The 18,213-nt window shown below is 33.3% G+C and overlaps 2 protein-coding genes across 4 annotated transcripts in view; both read left to right on the forward strand.

Annotated features, from left to right (window-relative positions):
* The window catches only part of LOC135842883 (uncharacterized), a 31,159-nt gene extending 20,764 nt beyond the window's left edge, over positions 1 to 10,395 (forward strand). For all 3 annotated transcript variants that reach the window (XM_065360559.1, XM_065360558.1, XM_065360556.1), the window contains 2 exons: positions 3,856 to 3,962; positions 9,395 to 10,395. Coding sequence is in view for 1 of the 3 variants with exons in the window: in XM_065360556.1 (XP_065216628.1) it covers positions 3,856 to 3,962; positions 9,395 to 9,733 (446 nt within the window). In the remaining 2 variants the exon portion in view is untranslated. The remainder of the gene's footprint in view (positions 1 to 3,855; positions 3,963 to 9,394) is intronic.
* A 1,483-nt stretch (positions 10,396 to 11,878) lies between these two features.
* On the forward strand, positions 11,879 to 17,371 carry LOC135842885 (uncharacterized). Its single transcript, XM_065360560.1, has 6 exons — positions 11,879 to 12,377; positions 12,476 to 12,635; positions 12,772 to 12,971; positions 13,140 to 13,280; positions 14,061 to 14,173; positions 16,843 to 17,371. Exons 1-6 carry the CDS (start codon positions 12,170 to 12,172, stop codon positions 17,101 to 17,103), a joined length of 1,083 nt encoding a protein of 360 aa, XP_065216632.1. The 5' UTR covers positions 11,879 to 12,169; the 3' UTR covers positions 17,104 to 17,371.
* Positions 17,372 to 18,213: the final 842 nt, after the last annotated feature.

Raw genomic sequence — 18,213 nt, forward strand, 5'->3', positions numbered from 1 at the left:
GGCAATTTTTCAAAAATTGATCACGTTTCCATCATAACACGCAAGTTTAATGTTTGGGTGAAATATTTCAAAAAAAATGAAGAATTATTGACAATACAAAAATCGGCAGGTACATATTATAAAATTTACCACCTTAGTAAAAATTTTTCAAAAAATTTGAAAAATTTATATCAAAAACCAAATTTTATGATTTTGACAAAGGTTTGCCCTAAATTTTGAAAAATTGTCAAACGTTGAGAAAAAAGTTTAAAAAATGACTAAATTAAAAAAAAATTGTCAATTTAAAAATTCTGAATTTGATAATTAGAAAATTAAGGAAAATTTGGTTGGTCAGAAATACCTATTGTTGAAGTAGGCAAAACTGCTGAAATTATATAAATTTTTAAAAGCTTCTGTCTCTACTTCGCTCGGTCACGTTGCTTTTCTTATTCGTAATATGTATATTCAAAATTAAAATTTCTAAAATTCCATCATTCAAGTTTAAAAAATTTTAAATTTCGAGAATATGAAGTTTTTGGATAAAATATACGTTTTTTTACTTCTTAAAATACAAATTTTCAAAAGCTTTCGTCCCTCGCTTCGCTCGGGCCTGTTTATTTTATTTTTTCAAAGAACTTTTTAAAAGATTCAAGATCAAAACTCTTGAAGTGAAAACAATGTAATATTCTCAAACAAAACATTTTTTTTATACTCAAAACACGAATTTTCGATTGCTTGCCTGTTTACTTTTTTCTCTATTGAAATTTCTAAAAAAAAAAAAAAACTTCATTCACATTCTAATTTTGAAACCCACAAATTTCTGACATACCTAAGTATATCATTTTTTTTACTTTTTACTTCGCTCAGGTATCTACATTCATCTCTCTTTTCAGTCTTTTCCAAAATGAAATCCAAAAATTGAAAACAGAAAATTAACATTTCTTCAAATCAAAGAACACCTACATAATATGTGAGGGCGCATACGGAAAGGGTCCTTATGACCAAAAAAAAAAAAAAAAAAAGTTCTCTGAAATTGTTGTAGGAACCCTTTATAGAGTTCCTACAACAATTTCAGAGAACTTTTTTTTTTTTTTTTTTTGGTCGAATTGTCCCTTTCCGTATGCGCCCTCACATATGTACGAGTATGTAGGCAAAATTGTCATATTTTTTTCATTTTCTGTAAAAAATTGTCATTTTATTTGGCAAAAGTGGTATTCTTTTCTTACGCCAGTCAGCAAATGTTATTTCTCATTCCAATTCTTTTTAGAGAGGCTACATTAAAAATCATTACGAAGTATAATACAAAAAAAGTGAAAACTGAAGAGAGGGATGGAACAAGTTCTTAACCACACCAAACAATACTACAGTCTACACCCCCCTCATGCCCTCTCTAACAGTTCCAGACCGTAAGAATTCCATTTAAATAAAAAAACTACCCTGGATGCACATGTATGTGTATTCAGTATTCTCGGATGCATGTTGCTATTGTTGTAATTCCTAATGATGGAAACGCTAAAAAGAGAACGTTTAAAAGAAATGTTACGTTCAGAATGGTGAAAAAGTACCAATGGACATCGCAGCGATGTCTAGTAGTCGGATGCACAACTATTTAACTGTTATGTTTGGATCCATTTGAACGGGCTATCTGTATACGTAAAAAATCAATGCCGATAGGTAGGTACATACATTTGATTTCTGAATTTAGACGGCCTAGTTTATTAAAGTGGATCGCGAAAAGAAATAATGTTGGAGGATTTTGAACAAATTCAATGAAAACCAATTCATTTTGAATTGAAAGTCACTCAAAAAAAATTATTTGGGTTCCCGAGGTAGTTGCTCTTGAAGACTGGCTTAGGTATATGAGTTCTCAAAAAGTAAGCATTTTTGAAAAAAAAATCAGCCCCTGCTTCATCTGTTTTGGAAAAAATATATTGTAAAAAAAATCTGGGGCGGACACAGGCTCAACATTCCAGGCTTGTTAACCGAAAAAAAAATATTTCCGGTTAAGGTTACGGTTAAAAATTAAACAAGAAATTCAAAATTTTGGTTAAAGGTTACGGTTAAGGTTATTCATTTTTCAAAGTTACGGTTAAGGTTCAAGTTACGGTTATTGATGACCATTTTTTTCGGTTAATGGTTAAGGTTAAGGTTACAGTTTTTGGTGGTAATTTTTCCAGTTGAGCTTAAAATTTCGGTTAATGGTTAAAATTACAGTTGAAAATTTGAAAATTTCCAAAAATTGTTTCGGAGTTTGAAATTTTGAAGTTTGAAAAAATTGGAAAATTGGTAATATTTTTAATCTTTTGATCATTTTTTTGATTAAAATTTCAAATCACTACAAATCACATTGAAAAAAACTCAGATAAAAAGAAATTAATTTTAAAATTTTGTAACCGGTTTTTTTCTAAACATTTTTCGGTTAAGGTTATGGTTACGGTTTATTTTGATCTCAGAAAACGGTTACGGTTACGGTTATGGTTAGTGATATTTCAAAACAAAAAGGTTTTTTGGTTACGGTTAATTTTTTTTTCGGTTAATTTACCGGTTAATTTGCGGTCACGGTTAATGGTTAAAAACCGGTTAACAAGCCTGCAACATTCAGGTTAGATTACAAAGCTTCTTCGAATTCTGTATCCGTCTCGATTTTTTTATAATTTTCTTCGTTGTCAAGCCCACATAATCAATACCTACGTTTGTATTGTTAATTAAAAGCTTTTCTGATTAAAAATAGTGATACATTTATGTAAGAAAGGTATCTCAGTAACAAATCATGATTTTGACTTCCGAGAAAAACATTAAAAATTGGGTCGAGCAAAAGGGCGGTTTTCAAGATTGTATCACTGCATTTCATTAATAAAATTTTTGAATTAGGTACCGGGTGACCGAAAAGTAGTTCCGGTACAGAAATGCTTGTCAAAAATTCCCTAATCAACTTATCCAAAAAATTTAAATTGCTATGTCACCCTTGGTCCATTACTGTTCAAACACCAACCATCTTTAAAAATTGCACTGGTTTTAAAATTTATGACGAGACAATAATTTACTCAATAATTTGAACACTGAAATCCGAATCATTGCCCCTTCAAATTTCATGTTAGGCAAAAAGTTTATATGAGGTTTTTTGTTTCTTTCGCCAACCTCTACCAGCTCCATGGACTACTTTTGAAATATTTCATCATTTTAAAATTTCCCGAAATTCGTTAAAATTTCACGTTTTCAAGTTGGCAGCCCTGCGTTCCAAAAACAAGCCTTGCTTCGGAGGAAACGAAGACGTCGCGTGTGGAGCTCCTAAACGTACTGCATGTATGCAACCCTTCGAACTTCTCACTGTGCTTATTACTCTTTGAAACGAAAATACTGATTTTTTACTTCAACTATTTTTCGGTCACCCGGTATTTGTTTTTTATACCTAATACCAAATCAAAAGTACGTACCTACCTACCTTTTTTTTTTTTGTCAACCTAACCTAACCTACCTACTCGAGATAATTGACCCACGCACAATACCTACGTCTCTTTCCCAAGATAAGGCGAGGTGTCATGATGTGTCAACCTAGCATAAAAATAGCCAAAAACTTATGGAATTTTTTCGATTTTTTAAAATTGTCAATAATGGTCAAAAAATTAGCACCAGTGTATTTTACAAAAAATATTTCCGCATGTTTTAATTGGAATGATTATTGATTAGTTGATGCGAAATTTTTGAGAAGAAAATTATTTTCATCGCATGAATTTTCCCTAAAAAGCAACGATTTACAACCTGCGAAAAATTTATTTAGTGATCCACCCTAAATCTATGTTTTAATGTACCTAGTACCTCTACCTACCTACTACATAATCCGAATACATACATTAAATTTTTTGGTGTATTGTACAGAATGTCCAGATACGAGTATGTTCATTATTCGAAATTACGCATTTAACGAAGGACAACTGAACGAAAACAATTATCAGTGCTGTGGTGTTGGCAACGTAAGAGATGCAGTAAGTTTTACTTTTACTTTCTTAAATAATATTTGCTGCTCCTTGAGCTCGTATGCGAATACTGCATTAGGTACCAATACATTATCTACTGACGTACTTATAGTGGAGTGGCAAACAGCTGAAATACAGGAGAAAACTGCATTTGATGAAAGAAGCGTGAATTTTGGTATGATGAATTTTTGAACCAAAATGAAGTTTTTAAGACCGGGAGCCACTCGAACTCCCCCCTCCTTCGAGGGGGGTGGGGCTTACAATTTTTAAAATTTTCCCGTGGATAGAGTTTCAATCAGAAATTCAATATTATGGTATCTGCTGTTAGATATTGATCAGAACTTTCTATTTTCACCATTGAAACCATCGTCCCCCCTCTCCCCCTTGCGTGGGGCTCAGCCCCCCAAATTGTGGATCTGGAAGACGTTGAAACTCGGAAATGTAATTACGTGAAAATATACTAAGTAAAGTGTACAAATGATTTTGGTGGTTCATTTTTTGGCTCCCTCCCCCCTCTGCCCCCTGTGGCACCTCAAAACTTGAAAAACGCGCAAAATTGCCACTTTAATGCCAAAACGTGGTGGAAACGGTGAGCTAAATGCTAATTCTTCTTGAAACTGGTAAGACTCATTTATTGAAAGCAGTACGTAACTCGAAAAATGATGACTCCCCCCTTTACGCGCCCCCATCAACCCCTAATTGCAAAAAATACTCTACTGGTCAAAATTCTATCAGAATTGAAATATTACGCCAGTTACTGTTCAATATTGATCGGTATGTTCCTCTAAAAGTGTCGGAATCATCGTATACCTCCCACCCCCTCAAGGGGGCAGACCCCTAAAATGTGGAGTCGATGAAAAACCCACTTATGGAACTGAAATTCTGTAAATATGTACTTCTCTGGTCATGGGAATATATATAATGGTCCATTTCATCGATTACATTCCTCACCCCGCCCCCGCCCCTCCCCCTTTATATACCATTATACAAAATTTCATCAAAAAGTAACCCCTCCTGCTTTGTGGCGCGCTCCATAGAAAAGTTACAGAAGTCGTTGTACACTTAATGGATAGAGAATTTCATCAGCTTTCCAACGGTATGTTTGTGATCATTGTGAGAAGAAAACAAGCGAACCTGTGCCCAATAAAGGGAATGAAGGTTTGGGTTGTTGGTCCATGCGAAACCAATTTTTGAATTTTCCATCTCCTACTTTGTGTCGCGCTTCACAGGAACGTTACATTACAGAAGTTGTTTTATACTCGATCGATAGAAAATTTTATCAGCTTTCCAACGGTATGTTTGTTAGATGAAAACGAGCAAACCTGTGGCCAATAAAGTGAATGAAGGTTGGGGTGCTCGGTTCACTTGAAAGCAATTTTTGAATTTTCAATCTCCTACTTTGTGTCGCGCTACAGAGGAACGTTACATTACAGAAGTTGTTTTATACTCGATCGATAGAGAAGTTCATCAGCTTTCCAGCGGTATGTTTGTGATCATTGTGAGATGAAAACAAGCGAACCTGCAGGGGTTTCCAACATTTCTAAGAAAGGGAAAAAACCATCACCGCATAGATATAGTGTTGTAAATAGTCCCCTTCTAAATTTGAATCACCTCCTAAATTGGAATTGCCCCCCCCCCCCCCCCCGGTGATCAAAATAATCCTAGTATTTCCTAAACATCGATTAATTCGAAAAATGAAACTAAAAATATTTATTTTTTGAATAACAGTTCAAAAATCACTAAAATCAGTTATGTATTAACATAATTAATTATACTAGAAAAAATGAAAATAAACTGATAAAGTTGAAATCAAAAATCATTTTCTTTACAATATTCGACTGTTCCCACTCGATGATCCTGCAGACATTTCAATTATCTCATCATTGGATATTTCATTAAACATGTCGCTTTTGGAAGCCAAGATCATAATCTCTGAGAGCCATTTATCCAACATTGTAGAACGAATCGGATTTTTAATAATATTTTCTTTGCTGAAGGTGCTCGCTCTACAGAACAACTCATTACAGCAAGTGTGACTAAAATGTCATGTATCACTGTCAAGTACTTGAGTGTGTGGCGAATGTGGCGATACAGAGATTTTTTTGTGCAATAAAAACTCAAAATTGTTGATAATAATTATGTACATTTTTGTAATTTAAAAAAAATGTAATTATTGAGCCCAGAAATAGGAAAAAATGAGGTTCGAATTTTGAAAAAATGAGGGGGCGCTACTCATTGACGTAGGGGGATCACCGCACCCCTGCGAACCTGCGTCCATTAAAGCAAATGAACGTTTGGGTTGTCAGTCCATGCGAAACCGATTTTTGAATTTTCTATCTCCTCTCTCTAAATATGAATCAGTGGAAATTTCACTGATTGCATGAGTAAAGGGTGAAAAATATTGAGATGACTGAAAAATTTGTAAATTCTGTTCATAATTACGAATAGATCAGTAAAATCTGAATTCATTTTACTGATTTATTGGTCATTAGAATATCACTGTGGGCTAATCAGTAGTCTTTTGAAACAAAATACTGATTAAACAGTTACTGTCACAGTTTTATTGAATAATACCAGTAGAACACTGCTAATTCAAATAGTAAATAAAAATTATATACTGTTTAATCAGTAATACTTGTAGAAGTCACTGGGTCATCAGTAAAAATCAACCATTGAATCAGTAATTACACACCAACCATCAAATCGGTAAATTGAATTGATAACAGTTATGCAAAATGGCGAAAGTTGCATTGAATGTTGTAAACATGTGGATAATTTGTGATCTAGTTAAATGAGTTTTTGCAATTAATTGTTGAATAAATGTATAAATTTGATCTTTCATTGGGTGTTTGCGTTCGATGGATGATGTACCTTCCCAGTATATGTGACATGTAGCTGTTTTCAGGTTGGTACAATAACGAACTATAAAAATAACGATGAAGTGATAGTTAATGGTGAATTAGAACTAGTACCTAGGTGTAACATACGCGTAATGTGGTGTATTGATTCTAATTCATCTTTATTTTGCTTTTTGTAATTTTTATGGCTTTTGTTATTATATCAAATAGCTCGCTAAATAGTAAAAAGTGGCACGTCATTCATGAGGAAAGTAGGCTTATGAGAAAACAAGTAAAGTGTTCAACAAACGCAAAATAAAACACGCGCGTCACACGCATGATTAGTTTTGCTTTTTTGAACACTTTACTTTTTTTCTCATGAGCCTGCTTTTCTCGTAATTTGCCAAAAATAACGTGACTGTATTCTTACTGATTTAGCATAGTGAAACTACATCTACCAAAATTTCAGTAATTAAACAACTATTGAATCAGTAAAAAAATCACTGTTCTTTCAGTATTTTTTTAACTGATTCAAAAGTAAAGAATTTTACTGAATTTCAGCAGTAATGTTTTACTGATTCACTAGTAATCCAATTTTGCCTCTTATGAATCAGTGAAACATTACTGAATTTCAGTAGGAAACGACTGATTTATATTTAGAGAGTACTTTGTGTAGTGCTTCAGAGGAACGTTACATTACAGAAGTTGTTTTATACTCGATCGATAGAGAATTTTATCAGCTTTCCAACAGTATGTTTGTTATATAAAAACAAGCAATCCTGTGGCCAATAATGTGAATGAAGGTTGAGGCTGTAATGTAACGTTCCTCTGTAGCGCGACACAAAGTAGGAGATTGAAAATTCAAAAATTGCTTTCAAGTGAACCGAGCACCCCAACCTTCATTCACTTTATTGGCCACAGGTTTGCTCGTTTTCATCTAACAAACATACCGTTGGAAAGCTGATAAAATTTTCTATCGATCGAGTATAAAACAACTTCTGTAATGTAACGTTCCTGTGAAGCGCGACACAAAGTAGGAGATGGAAAATTCAAAAATTGGTTTCGCATGGACCAACAACCCAAACCTTCATTCCCTTTATTGGGCACAGGTTCGCTTGTTTTCTTCTCACAATGATCACAAACATACCGTTGGAAAGCTGATGAAATTCTCTATCCATTAAGTGTACAACGACTTCTGTAACTTTTCTATGGAGCGCGCCACAAAGCAGGAGGGGTTACTTTTTGATGAAATTTTGTATAATGGTATATAAAGGGGGAGGGGCGGGGGCGGGGTGAGGAATGTAATCGATGAAATGGACCATTATATATATTCCCATGACCAGAGAAGTACATATTTACAGAATTTCAGTTCCATAAGTGGGTTTTTCATCGACTCCACATTTTAGGGGTCTGCCCCCTTGAGGGGGTGGGAGGTATACGATGATTCCGACACTTTTAGAGGAACATACCGATCAATATTGAACAGTAACTGGCGTAATATTTCAATTCTGATAGAATTTTGACCAGTAGAGTATTTTTTGCAATTAGGGGTTGATGGGGGCGCGTAAAGGGGGGAGTCATCATTTTTCGAGTTACGTACTGCTTTCAATAAATGAGTCTTACCAGTTTCAAGAAGAATTAGCATTTAGCTCACCGTTTCCACCACGTTTTGGCATTAAAGTGGCAATTTTGCGCGTTTTTCAAGTTTTGAGGTGCCACAGGGGGCAGAGGGGGGAGGGAGCCAAAAAATGAACCACCAAAATCATTTGTACACTTTACTTAGTATATTTTCACGTAATTACATTTCCGAGTTTCAACGTCTTCCAGATCCACAATTTGGGGGGCTGAGCCCCACGCAAGGGGGAGAGGGGGGACGATGGTTTCAATGGTGAAAATAGAAAGTTCTGATCAATATCTAACAGCAGATACCATAATATTGAATTTCTGATTGAAACTCTATCCACGGGAAAATTTTAAAAATTGTAAGCCCCACCCCCCTCGAAGGAGGGGGGAGTTCGAGTGGCTCCCGGTCTTAAAAACTTCATTTTGGTTCAAAAATTCATCATACCAAAATTCACGCTTCTTTCATCAAATGCAGTTTTTTTTTCATTTGCCACTCCACTATTACTGTGACCTGGGATGAAGAAAGAGCGAATTAAACTGTAGAAAATTTGTTTATTTTTTTTTTCATTCTTGAAGGGAATTAGTTTGGAGAATTTAAAAATACGTTTCATTAAAGGTTTCCAAGGATCCAAAAATATCCCAAAGTTTTTTTCTCTTTTTTGCTACCATCGTTAATTTTGATGATAATTGTGTGTAGGTACTAAAAATTTGAAGTACCGTCTCAAAAAAAGCGCCACGCTCAGGATTACGTTTCTTTGGTGTAGGTAGCACTACCTACCTGCGATCATTATTTTTCAAGATACCAGATACGAGGTACCTTTTATGCAAAAAAGAAAATAAACTAAAATGGATTTCATATACATTTTACCTACCTACAAAAAGTCATTCTACATTTCAATTCCCTTAATTCATCTATATCTCATTAATTCTATATCACATATCAACGCAATACAACCGATTATTTCTCACTTTTTTTTGCAGGCAATGTATAACATAATGAAGAATTTGTTAAGAGAGAAAGGCATCTGCGACGAATTTCTTAGTGAAGTTATATTCCATGGTAAAAATCACGAAACTGACAATCATGGTTTTTTTATTAAAAACCTCAAGAAATTCATGAAAGGTGAAACAGTTTGTGGACCATCGGGTCGTGTTGCTGTTTTCCTTGCGAATTCACGTGCTGTTCAATTATTAGTTTCTGCTGGTCTTCTTGTATTTTGTGCATGTGCTTTTGTATTAGTATTTTCTGCTGGTGTTCTTGCATTTATTGCATATGCTTCTGGATTAGCTTACGTATGCTATAAGTACCTAGGTATATAGGTATTGAACTAAACGAATAAATTTGAAAACAAAATTATTGAGCCCAAATTTCTGGAAATGAAGTTTACTTTGCTATAGTTAAGTAACATTTTTTTTTTACAAAACTGTTTCAACACCTGTCACGAATTCTTCATTTCTGAATTTTCAAAAAACGAGGAAAATAAATTTTAAATATATTTAGGTAGTTATTCTGTGTATTTCAGAAGAAAAAATTTAAAATTTTGAAATTTGAGAATTTACTTTTCAATCATTTACATATCTACGTGATTCAACAATTTCCTTCCAAAGTAAAAATAATTTCTAAAGAACTTGTGTATTGTATGGAATCATCAAGTACCTACATTCTAATACGAATATTGTTACTTAATATCAAAGTTACCATACGCAGGTACTTAATTCAAATTTGATAAATTTCCAAAGTTTGAAATGTCAAATTTCTATCTTCACAACAACTGATATTTTATCTTATATTTTTTCTGTATGATGAAACATGAAAAAATAGACAAATTTTTGTTTTAATGTGCACACGATTTTTTGATGATCTAGCTGAGCAGATCAGTTTTTTTCAACTTAATACCTACCTACCTTTCAAAATGTTTAATTATACATAATAAGAGTTCTTAATATGTAATGTTAGTACAATAAAAAAGGAATACAAGTGATATCAGTGAAAATATTACCACCGCTTTCCAGACAACTTCTCTACGGTGAAATTTGGAGTTCATCAGCGATTGTAATAATTTTGTGGACGAATAAATGCTTATAAAACTCGTCAACAGTTTCAAAATGAGACAAGGTATACCGAAATCTACATGGTATATATTGTATGATGGGATATTCCGCCCACTCTACTCTTGGAGGCCGTGCAAACTTCAAAAATTGATTCAATTTTTCAGAGTTTTGAATGCCATGCAAGCTACAAAAATTAATTTACTTCCTGTAGTTTGTAGGTCCTGTAAATTTCAAAAAAAAAAAAAGATTTGAAATACTTAGGTACTCTCTAAATCTGAAACAGTCAAATTTCACTGTAAAAAAGGCAAAATGTCGTGACTGGGATAAACAGTGAAACAAGTACTGCTATCAGTTGTTTAAAAATTTTTACTGCTGATCACAGCAGTTTTTGACTGACCGATACAGTGAATTCTTCATTTTTGACTGATTAATCCAGTAAATAATTCACATTTGACTGATGAGCAGTAAATTATTTACTGAAAATCCAGTCAAAAACTACTGCTTTTAGGAAGGCAAAATGTCGTCAGATCCTACTATTAAGAAATGAAATTTGACTATTTCAAATTTAGAGAGTATCGTATGTACAGTAATTTAGAGGTCATGCTAGTTCCAAAAATCTAACTAATTGAAATTTTGTAATTTGGAGCCCATGCAATTGCAAACTCCAAAAAAAAATTATTCGATGGTACATAGTTTAGGGGCCATGCAAGCTGCAAAAATAAATTTTCAACTTTATATGTAATTTGGAGGCCATACAAATTGCAAAAAAATAATTTGAGTTTTCATAGTTTGAAGGCTATGCAATCTCTAAAAATTATTTAATTTTTTTTCTTTTTTTTTGATGTGGAGGCATGCAAGCTCCAAAAAAATTGATTTGAAGTGTCATAATTTGAGGTCTATGCAAACTCCAAAAATGAATTCAATTTTTCATTGTTTGGAGGCTATACACACTCCAAAAACAGATTCAATATTTTATACTTTAGAGGCCATGTAAGCTGCAAAAATCAATTTGAAATTTCGAAATTTGGAAGGCATGCGACCTCAAAAAAATTCAACTTTTTTAGATGAATTTTTCAAGAAGTTTTTTTTTTTCTTTTTTTCAACATCGATTGGGATGTAACTTTTGAACCTAAAACAGCCGGTTTAAAATTACTTTAGCCAAAGTAAGGGCAGTATCCAACAATGGGATCAATAAATGGATCTTTGCACACTGTAAGTATACTTTAGACATCAGGTACGAAAGATAAAGAATAAATGTTTTCTACCCCTCGTTCTCTTCATTCTCTTTTTCAAAAACAATAATCTCGCGACTGTTTGGTCGTTTGGTCTCCTAGATTTTAGGCATTCTTATCCCTATCTTTTCATCTGCAAACAATACCACTCCCCGCTACGCTTTGTCTCAACTCACGTGGTTAAACAAGGAATACTTGAGAACCCCCGATTTTGTGACGTCGCACGTCACACCTGTTTCACGATCACGAGTGATTTCTTTTGTTGGACTGGACGACTGGACAGATCGCAGTTAACAACGATCTTCCACGTGTGTTTGATGTTTTCTTGCTCATATGTATTTCATGTACCACTGACCAGAGTGATATATATAATCAAAGTTCAAAATTGAGTGGTTTTTCTTTTTTCCCCCTTACATTACCTATATTTATATTATTTTTTTCTCAATCGATTGGTTGCAACAAAGCGTTCAAAATGAATGGTGGTATGAGATCCTGCCTTAAGCTGTGCTCCGACTCGATTTTATCAAAATTGAAACAAAATATCCAGCCTGAAATGGCGAAACAACGACTGTACAGCACCTTTTGGAGAACTATTAGCCCGAAACAAATGGAAGTCAACAATTTCAAATCTATTCTTGACCGCAGTTTCTCCTCGTCCGCGACACAATTTTCTTCTGAAAGTAAGTACCTAAATAAATATACCAGGACCTGTGATAAAAGCATTCATGTATTACGTTGAATTGATTAAAACTAACTCGTGACTCGTCACTTACTATAGATATTCCCTCGCCAGTTGAAAAGAAATTATTAGAGCATGTAGAACAAAAAATCGTCCAACCCACCCAAGGAAAGGAAAAATCAGACTCTGAAGTTTGCGGTTTCAAAAAATCACTATACAAGAGTGATCTTTATTTTAGCAAAAATCTTCCCAATGAAACGTAAGTATACTCGTAATTATCTATGCCTACTTATGTGCAATGGAGGTAGGTACCTATATCAAATTGCATCATTTATTCGCCCATTTAGGTATTTTTTGTTGAAATTCCACTCAAATTTGTTTGTTTTTTTTTTCAGAATTTTGGTCAAGTTTAACACCAATTATTATGAAAAGGTTGAAGATTACAAGGAACCCATTGACAATGAAACTGACAGCGAACCTTTCAGATATAAAATAAACCCGAACTTCAGAGTTGAAATCAAAAGGAAGAATAATAGTACGCTAGGTTTTGAATGCATTCTTACTCAAAATTGTAGTAATGAAAATCATATTCAAGGTGAGGACGAAGGTCAATAATTTTGTAGTCAACTGAAATAATATTGTAGCATAGGTATTCGTATAAACATAGGTAACCTGCAGGTGTATAGGTCTGTTGCCTTTTGTATTAGGTATGCCTACCTAAACGAGCAGGGTGATTACTGATTACTGAAAATTATTCCAACAGATGATCACTCCGGTTCTGGAAAACATGATACGAGTACTGATGATGATTACATGACCTATCGCTACTATACGAATGCTTACAGTCAGAAGAAGATCGCAAGAAGATCCAAACATGATGGAAAGTTACAACCCAACGTGCTTCGTAAGCTTGCATTTACATACGTTAGTTACTTATCTGCAATTGTAGGAATATCATTCATTCGCTAGGGGGTTAGGATGGAATGTAAATTGTAAATGGAATAATTTTCTGATTGGGTTTGATTTCTGAATTTAGATGGTCTGGTTTATTGGAGTGGATCGCGAAAAAAAATAATATTTGAGGATTTCGAACAAATTCAATGAAGTGACCTTCATTTTTGTATTGAAAGTAGCTCATAAAAAATTATTTTATGTTCTCGATATGCTCTTGGAGAAGCGATACATTATGTAAGTGCTCAAAGAGGGAGCATTTTCAAAAAAATTATAAAATTTGAAAAAGTTCAAGTAGTGAGACTCATGTCTCTTCTTTATTTTTGGGTGGAATCAACATTTTTCATTCAAAACTCGTTAAAGTATGATTTTTTTCTCTGAAAAAAAACAAACTTGCAATTTATGGTTTTTATAACCGAATTTCTGGAATGGAATGACAGAAATTATCGAATTAGAGCAGTAAAGTGATCTTGAATTTCGATGGCAGTAACCTAGACTAAAAACCCGGGATTTTTTCGAAAATGCTTCCTCTGTGAAGGCCCATATCTCTCATCCAAAAATGCACCCTCCAGATTTTTCTGAGTGACTTTCAACCTAAAATGAAGGTCTCCACTAAGTTTGTCTTGCGAAATGCTTTTTTAGTGATCCACCCTTACCCTTAATCTATGTTATAATGTACTAAGATATCTAACATAAATTTATACCTACATGAATGTTATGGTGAATTATACAGAATGTCAGGCTCAGGATACGAGTATGTTCATTATTCGAAATTACGCATTTAACGAAGGACACCTGAACGAAAACAATTATCAGTGCTGTGGTGTTGGCAACGTGAGAGATGCAGTAAGTTTTACTTTTACTTTCTTAAATAATATTTGAGCTGCGTACTGTTACCTGGAATGAAGAAAGAGGGAATTGAACTGTAGAAAATTGTTTCATTGATTTTTTTCCATTCTTAAAGGAAATTAGTAGGTATGGGGTCATTCCATGTCAACTCAACAAAAAAAATGCGATTTTGAAAGTTGTCTTTCAATTTCGCTCAAATTTTTTTTACAATATCTACCCACTCAATAAGTAAGAAACCCGCAATCAGTTCGATCCCAGCTCCTTCAGGAGGTAGGTGGGGGGGAGCTTCCATTATTTTCACATTGTCTCGAGGTACTCAACTTCAGCAGCGTATTCCTCCAAAGCAATGACACTTTGATCAAAATTGACATCACAGTTCGAAAGGACATTGCATTCTGAACTTTTTGAGCAGTTTGAAATTTTCAAAAATTGTAAGTTGAACTTTCAAATTGTAAGTTCAAATTTTAAAATGACGCTGTAAGTGGGAGCTACCATTTAAAATTCTGAAAAAATTTCCATAGATGTACCTTTTTACGCTTTTTCAAAATATTCAATTTTCGAGATGGAATCTTTTAATAGAAGAGGGGCACCCCCTTCTCCAATTTTGGGCAAAACTTTCGAAAAACTAGACAAGTGTGCGTAGCTAGCTGCCTTTTCTACAGCTATAACCGTTATTACATCTAGGTAGTGCATAAGTGAATCAACCATGTCACAGTAATGAGAATTTTTGAAACTCTCACCGCTTCAAAATAATAATTGTTTTTCAGTGTTTTCATATTTTCCAAATTACAATAGGTATTTCAGAATAATTTATAAGCTTGTATTGCTGCATTGTTTTAAAATTTACAAAATTTCAAATCAATTCCCCGAATTCCCCATCGCTACAATTTCATAAAGTTTTCAATAAATTTTCAGAATTTTGCATTGCTGCTGAGTTAGGAAATTTGCAATCAATTTTTAGAATTCACATTGCCTCTAAATAGTCAAATTTTGAATAATTTTTCAGAATTCTTATTGTCTTTAAATTAAAAAATTTCAAAGTCAATTTTCAAGTTCATATTGTCCACAAATTGTAAAACGTTTACTCAATTTTTGGAATTTACATTGCCTCCAATTTTTCAGAATTCTCATCTTGTTCATAAATATTACAATACTTATTTCATATAATTTTCAAGTTCACATTATCTGCAACTTACAGAATTTTTAATCAATTTTTGGAATTCTCAGCGTCTCTAAATACAAATTTTCATATTATTTTTTTTAGAATTTCCATTGTCTTCAAATTTATAAATTTTCAAACCAACTTTCAGAACTTGCTTTTTATTCTAAATTAAGAATTAAATTTTATAAAATATGTTAAGAATTTGAATTGCCTCTAAATTACACAAAAAAAATATGGGTAATTTTTACAAAAAAATTTAACTAAATACTGGTATTTAGCACAATTAAGTACCAGATCCCATTCAATAATTTTTACTGTAATCGTATAGTAAAAATTATCATTTTAATAAATTTTGCTATAGGTACCAATAGTAAAATTCATTTTGTTTTAATAATTTTTACTAAATCATGATAATAAAAATTTCATGTTTCAATTGTACAAAAATTAGTTTAATTACTTACTCATTTTGAAGTAATTTTTAAATTATAAGTAAAAAGTTAAAAATTATTCATGTCAAGGTAATTCTTACTATACTTATGGCTATAGGTAGACAAAAAATTAATGAAATGAATTTTTAGTTAGCAAATGATATCATAATTCATAACTCAATTTCAGCATTATTTTTGCCCCATTATCATGTACTACATAGGTAGTAACTCCAAAGCATTTACCTATCCAATTTTTCTACGAAAAATCTGTCACCTACCTACTTACCTCACGGGGATTCGAACCTAGGTCCCTAAATTTCCTATTCCTACCTACATGCCCTATCCACTCAGCCACCAATTCACTACGAGGGTTAGGGCATTAAAATAATATATGTGTTTGGTAAACGCCCCATCAAACCACTCCCACTTGGAATTTACAGCTAACAGACCGGGGGTGTAACAGGGTACAATGAAACACAGCTGGTGATGGAATAGACTGGGGGTATAGCAGGGTACAATGAGCGGCAGGTGTTCTACAAGTCCCCTTTTCCCTTTTTTAGGATTTAATGCATTAAAATAATGAACTAAAATTGCAATTACTCAGCAATTACCCATCCGAATTGAATGAAAATAAATCTATACCCTCCGCCTTAATGATTCTCAAATGGTGTCCAATAGGTACAAACAACGGTTGGATAGCTTAAGAGAACATTCATTGCAATTGAAATTTCAATTTCTCAAAGCGAAACCAATAGTGTGCTACGCACACTAAAAACTGTGGCATGTGATATATCGAATTGTATGTTTTTGGTGACGCTGAACACGAATATGACGTCAGATTTTTGATTGGATTCCATCCACGGCCCCTAGCATCTCCCCAAATGGGGTAAAAGTTCAAAAAAGGGGGCAGCGTCATCAAAAACATACTATATTCCATGTGTCGCACGAACAAAACACTTTTTTGAACAAAAAGTCATTCTACGTACATTTCAATTCCCTTCTGTATCTTATTCTAGATCATAATTATATGAACGCAATAAATTCGATAATTTTATTTCTCTCTTTTTTTTTTGCAGGCTTTGTATAACATAATGAAGAATTTATTAAGAGAGAAAGGCATCAGCGACGAATTTCTGTCTAAAGTTATATTCCATGGAAAAATTCATGAAGCCGATAATCATAGTTTGTTTATGAAAAACCTCAAGAAGTTCGTGAACGATGAAACAGTGCAGTCGTGGGAAAAAATTCATCGTTTTGTGGACAAAATTAATCTTCCTGTTATAATGGCATGTATTTTGGTATCATTGGGTTCCATACTTGTTATAGTAAGCCGTTAGCAGTTTCCTTCTTGTACTCGTTGTATAGGTAGAAATTGCTTTCAGAGAAACACTGTCAGCTGACACTGTTCTGGCTGAAACTTTTGACAACAAAAATGACTTTAAACTACTTAATTAAAATATTTGATTTCACTCGCTTTCGTCTTGTTCAACAAACATTGTTTACTATGTATACTCGTCCGGAAAACTCTAGTTTTTCCCCTGATTGGATAATATAGGTACCTAGTATTGTTTTTTATTAATTATTAATAAAATATTATTTACTTATCAAAAATTTTATTTCTTCATCTTAATTTATTATTAAAATTCATATTTTTATGATTTATGATCAACAAATTTTCTGCCTGAGGCGTGCATCGAACCTAAACCCTATGAATTCACCTGTATTAATACATTATAGATGATGAGATATTCCGTCCAGGTACTCACTCTCCTCTCGGAGGCCGAATGATTCGATTTTCCATAGTTTTGTGGGCATGCAAGCTTCGAAAATTGATTCAATTTTTCGTAGGTAGTTTGAGGGCCATGCAAGCTACAAAAATTAATTTGCATCTTTATAGTTTGGAGGCCCTGTGGGCTGTGAATTCCAAAAAATGATTAATACGTATCGTAATTTGGAGGCCACACTAGCTCCTAAAATCTACTTGAAATTTTGTAGTTTGGACCCCGTGTAATATTGCGAACTCAAAAAAAAAAAATGATTCCATTTTTCATAATTTGGGGCTCATCATCCAAACTCCAATTAATACAGATTCAATTTTTCATAGATTGGAGGATATGCAAACTCCAAAAACTGATTCGAGTTTTCATAGGTAGTAGTTTAGAGGTCATTTAAGCTGCAAAAATCAATTCGAAATCTCTTAATTTGGAGGCCACACAAACTCTAAAAATTTAACGTTTTAGATGAATTTTTCGAGAGGTTTTTTTCGATTTTTTCGACGTCAATTGTGATGTAATTTTTGAACCTGAAGGCTAAAACAACACAACCTGTTTTTAAAACTGAAATCACAAAACCTATCTAGTATACTTAGTTGATATCAATTTATTTTTCTTTGAAGGATGATGCAACAAGAAAAAAAATTACGAGTACAATTCTGAATTCTTGTCCAA

Source organism: Planococcus citri, chromosome 4 (genome assembly GCF_950023065.1).
Source record: "Planococcus citri chromosome 4, ihPlaCitr1.1, whole genome shotgun sequence".
In the NCBI taxonomy this organism is placed as follows: domain Eukaryota; kingdom Metazoa; phylum Arthropoda; class Insecta; order Hemiptera; family Pseudococcidae; genus Planococcus; species Planococcus citri.